The sequence below is a fragment of the Athene cunicularia genome, unplaced genomic scaffold, assembly GCF_003259725.1.
Source record: "Athene cunicularia isolate RWA unplaced genomic scaffold, athCun1 SCF_117, whole genome shotgun sequence".
Lineage (NCBI taxonomy): Eukaryota > Metazoa > Chordata > Aves > Strigiformes > Strigidae > Athene > Athene cunicularia.
In genome coordinates, this window is record NW_020799175.1 from 15,621 (window position 1) to 18,808 (window position 3,188).

General features: G+C 65.3%; 1 protein-coding gene across 1 annotated transcript in view; it reads left to right on the forward strand.

Moving 5' to 3' along the window:
- Positions 1 to 474: 474 nt before the first annotated feature.
- SHARPIN (SHANK associated RH domain interactor) overlaps positions 475 to 3,188 on the forward strand; it is a gene marked incomplete at its 3' end in the record, with an annotated part of 6,248 nt that continues 3,534 nt past the window's right edge. The window contains exons 1-3 of the mRNA XM_026867054.1: positions 475 to 1,878; positions 2,721 to 2,895; positions 3,061 to 3,171. Coding sequence (XP_026722855.1) covers positions 1,843 to 1,878; positions 2,721 to 2,895; positions 3,061 to 3,171 — 322 coding nt within the window. The remainder of the gene's footprint in view (positions 1,879 to 2,720; positions 2,896 to 3,060; positions 3,172 to 3,188) is intronic.

The following is a 3,188-nucleotide window of genomic DNA, read 5'->3' on the forward strand; positions in this document are numbered from 1 at the left end:
CCCCTGCCCCGGGCAGGGCCACCTTCCACCAGCCCAGGTTGCCCAAAGCCCCGTCCAACCTGGCCTTGAACCCTGCCAGGGAGGGGGCAGCCACAGCTTCTCTGGGCAGCCTGTGCCAGGGCCTCACCCCCCTCACAGGGGAGAATTTCTGCCTTAGATCTGATCTAAATCTCCCTTCTCTCAGCTTAAAACCATTCCCCTCATCCTATCCCTCTGCCTGATGACGAGTCCCTCCCCCATCTCCTGCAGCCCCTTTCAGCCCTGGGGGGCCGCTCTAAGGTCTCCCCGGAGCCTTCTCTTCCCCAGCTGAACCCCCCAGCTCTCTCAGCCTTTCCCCCCAGCAGAGCTGCTCCAGCCCTCGGACCATTCCCGTGTCCCTCCTCCGGCCCCGCTCCAGCAGCTCCGTGTCTGTCCTGTGCTGGGGACCCCAGAGCTGGACACGGGGCTCCGGGGGGTCTCACCGGAGTGGGGCAGAGGGGCCCGATCCCCCCCCTCTCCCTGCAGCCCGGCTGACACTTGGCTTTCTGGGCTGCCAGCGCCCGGTGCCGACTTGCGTCCTGTTTGTCACCCCCCAGTATCCCCCAGTTCTCCATGGGGCTGCTCTCTGTCCATCCGTCCGTCCGTCTGTCCTTCCCCCAGCCCGTGCTGATCCTGGGGCTGGCCCAGACCCAGGTGCTAGACCTCGCCCTTGGCCTTGTTCACCTTCATGACCTTCACACAGCCCCTCCAGCCTGCCCAGCTCCCTCTTTCAGGAGCAGATCCTCTCCTGGCTGATTTTTCCCCAGTTTGCTCAGCTGCATGTGGGCTGAGACCTTTCCTGAGGCCTCAGCTCTTGGGGTGCTTTTCCTTCCCCTCCTCGCTCCGGGTTCTGGTTTGTGCCAGGCTGGAAACCTCCCCCCTGCCGCATCGCCGCTGCTGGGGGTAGCGTTGGCTCCGTTAAACCCGCGGGGACTGTGCGGAGGAGCCAGGAGCCGCCTTTCCCTCCAGCCTCCCGCCGCTCGAGGACGGCCGTCGGTGCTTTTCCTGGCAAGTCTGAGGTTTCTGGGCTTTATCTGGGCCCCGGCTCACGCTCCCCTTTCCTGTGCCGCCACCCACGCTGGCGCGGCGTGGGGTTGGTTGTGCGTGAGGGACGAGCGACGGGAAGGGAAACGCAATCCCTGGCGAGGCTCCACGGAGTCCAGCCCTGAGCCCGCCTCTCCGTCTCCCCTCTCAAGGTCAAAGTGCTGCAGGGAGCGGCTGTCGGGCCCTTGGGACACACGTGCTGGCCTCACCGGGGCCGCGTTCCCAGTCCGGCCCGCGCACGGGTGGCAAATGTTGTTGGAGCAGCTGCTCTGCGGCAGTAACGCGGGCCGGCTGCTGGTGTAAAACCCTCCTGGCTGTGTTAATCCCGCCCTGGGCCGGTGTAACGGGAGCCTGCGCTGCCTGCGGGTGCTGCTCGGAGGGCTGGGAGCTGGCAGGGAGGAGGCGGACGGCATTGCGGTCCGACGTTGAGGTGGAGGAGAGAGGTTAAACAGACAAAACCGCCCGTCTGAGCCCTGGGCTGGCTGATTGGCGGCTCCCAGACCCGGCGAAGGCAGAGGATGAGCTGGAAGTGACCTTCACCCCCCGCTTTGCCTCCCCTGACGTCCCCCCGTGGCCGGGGGCAGCACCCCAGGGTGCCCTTTGGCACAATGGCAGGAACCCGGGGAATTGAAACGCTGTTTTTCTGAGCCTTTTCCTACAATGGCTGGGAGCTGCAGGGCTGCGGGGCCGTGTGTCAGGGACGGCCGGTTCCGACTCGGGAGGTGGCCCTGGCAATGCCATGTCCCCGGTTCCTCCCTCATTTGACTCCTTCCCCCCGGGATGTGGGTGCTGAGGACCCCCGGGAGCTGCTCCCAGATCGGCTTTACCCCCGCAAAGGGCAAGCAGGGGGCTGTACGTTGGCTTCTCTGTTCTTTTCCCCCCCCCGCTCCCTTCCTATAATCCTGGGGACAGCGGGCTGAGGGGGACTTGGCAGGACGTTAAATGTGGGTGAAGGGCAAAGAAACCGGCAGTTTCTCTTCAACTTGCTTCCACCCCCCTCCTCATCCTTGTCGGTGGAGGCAGCACTCGCCTCCTTCCTGCCTGCTGCCGGGGCCGCGGGGGCAGGTGGCTGCGCAGGGCCCGTCCCCGCGCCCCGGCTCCTCCCGAGCTGCCATTTTATCAGAAACGGAATCGAAAGCTCCTGTGTAAAGCCAAGCCGGGGGGACCCGAGAACAACCAGGGTGCTTGGGGGGGCCTGGCAGGGAAAGCCGAGCCCCCCCACTCCCTCTGCCGAGGCGTGTGTGTGTGCGTGGGGAAGGGTTTTCCCACAGTTTGTAAAAGGGGGAAGGAACCAGCTTCCCCCGAGAGCTGGCGGCGCGACTGCTCCGAGATGTCACCTGCGCTTTGGTTTTGCAGAAGGGGGGTGTTTGGTCATGGGGGGCGGCTGGTGGAGCCGGTCACAGCCCTGGGTGTTGCGCAGTGGGCCCCGGCCACGGTGGAGGGGACGGGGTGGCTGTGGGGCTTGGAGACAGCCCTGGACACGAGGCGGGGGGGCATTTGGGGCAGTGTTTGTGGTTCAGTTCCCCGGGGACGGAGGCTCGGTCCGTGTTTCTGCCTGCACTGGTGTTGTGAGAGACCCCGGGGCCGTGAGGATTTTCCCCCTTGCCCAGCGTGTCCTCGTCATGGTGTAACCCTCTGGTCCTTCTGCTTCCCCCCAGAACGTGGCCGCGTACGACCTCAAGGACATCTCGTACAAAGTGAAGAGCCCCACGTGCCACGAGCTGACGGTCCTCAGCTCCTCGGACGAGCCCCTGGTGTTTGACTTCGAGGAGGAGCGGGAGGCCCAGAAGTGGTGGACGATCGTCAGCAGCTCCCTGCGGGAGGTGCAGAAAGGTCAGTGGGGCCAGCAGGGACACCACAGGGGACCTTTTGGGACAGGGGGGGTTTTGTTCCCTTCGTGCATTGGAGCATCTGAAAGGCCGGAGGAGACCTCTGGGGGAGGACAATGGGTGACAGTGGGTGACAGCCCTGCCCTGAGGCGTTCCTGCCTTCCCTCAGCCGCCGAGAGCAGCCTGGCAGCCCAGGCCTCGGCCCTGCCCGCCGCTGCCGGGGCCAGCTCTGCCGATCAGGATCCGGAGGCAGCTCTGTCCTTGGAGCTTTCTGAGAAAGGTATTTGGGGGGGGGGG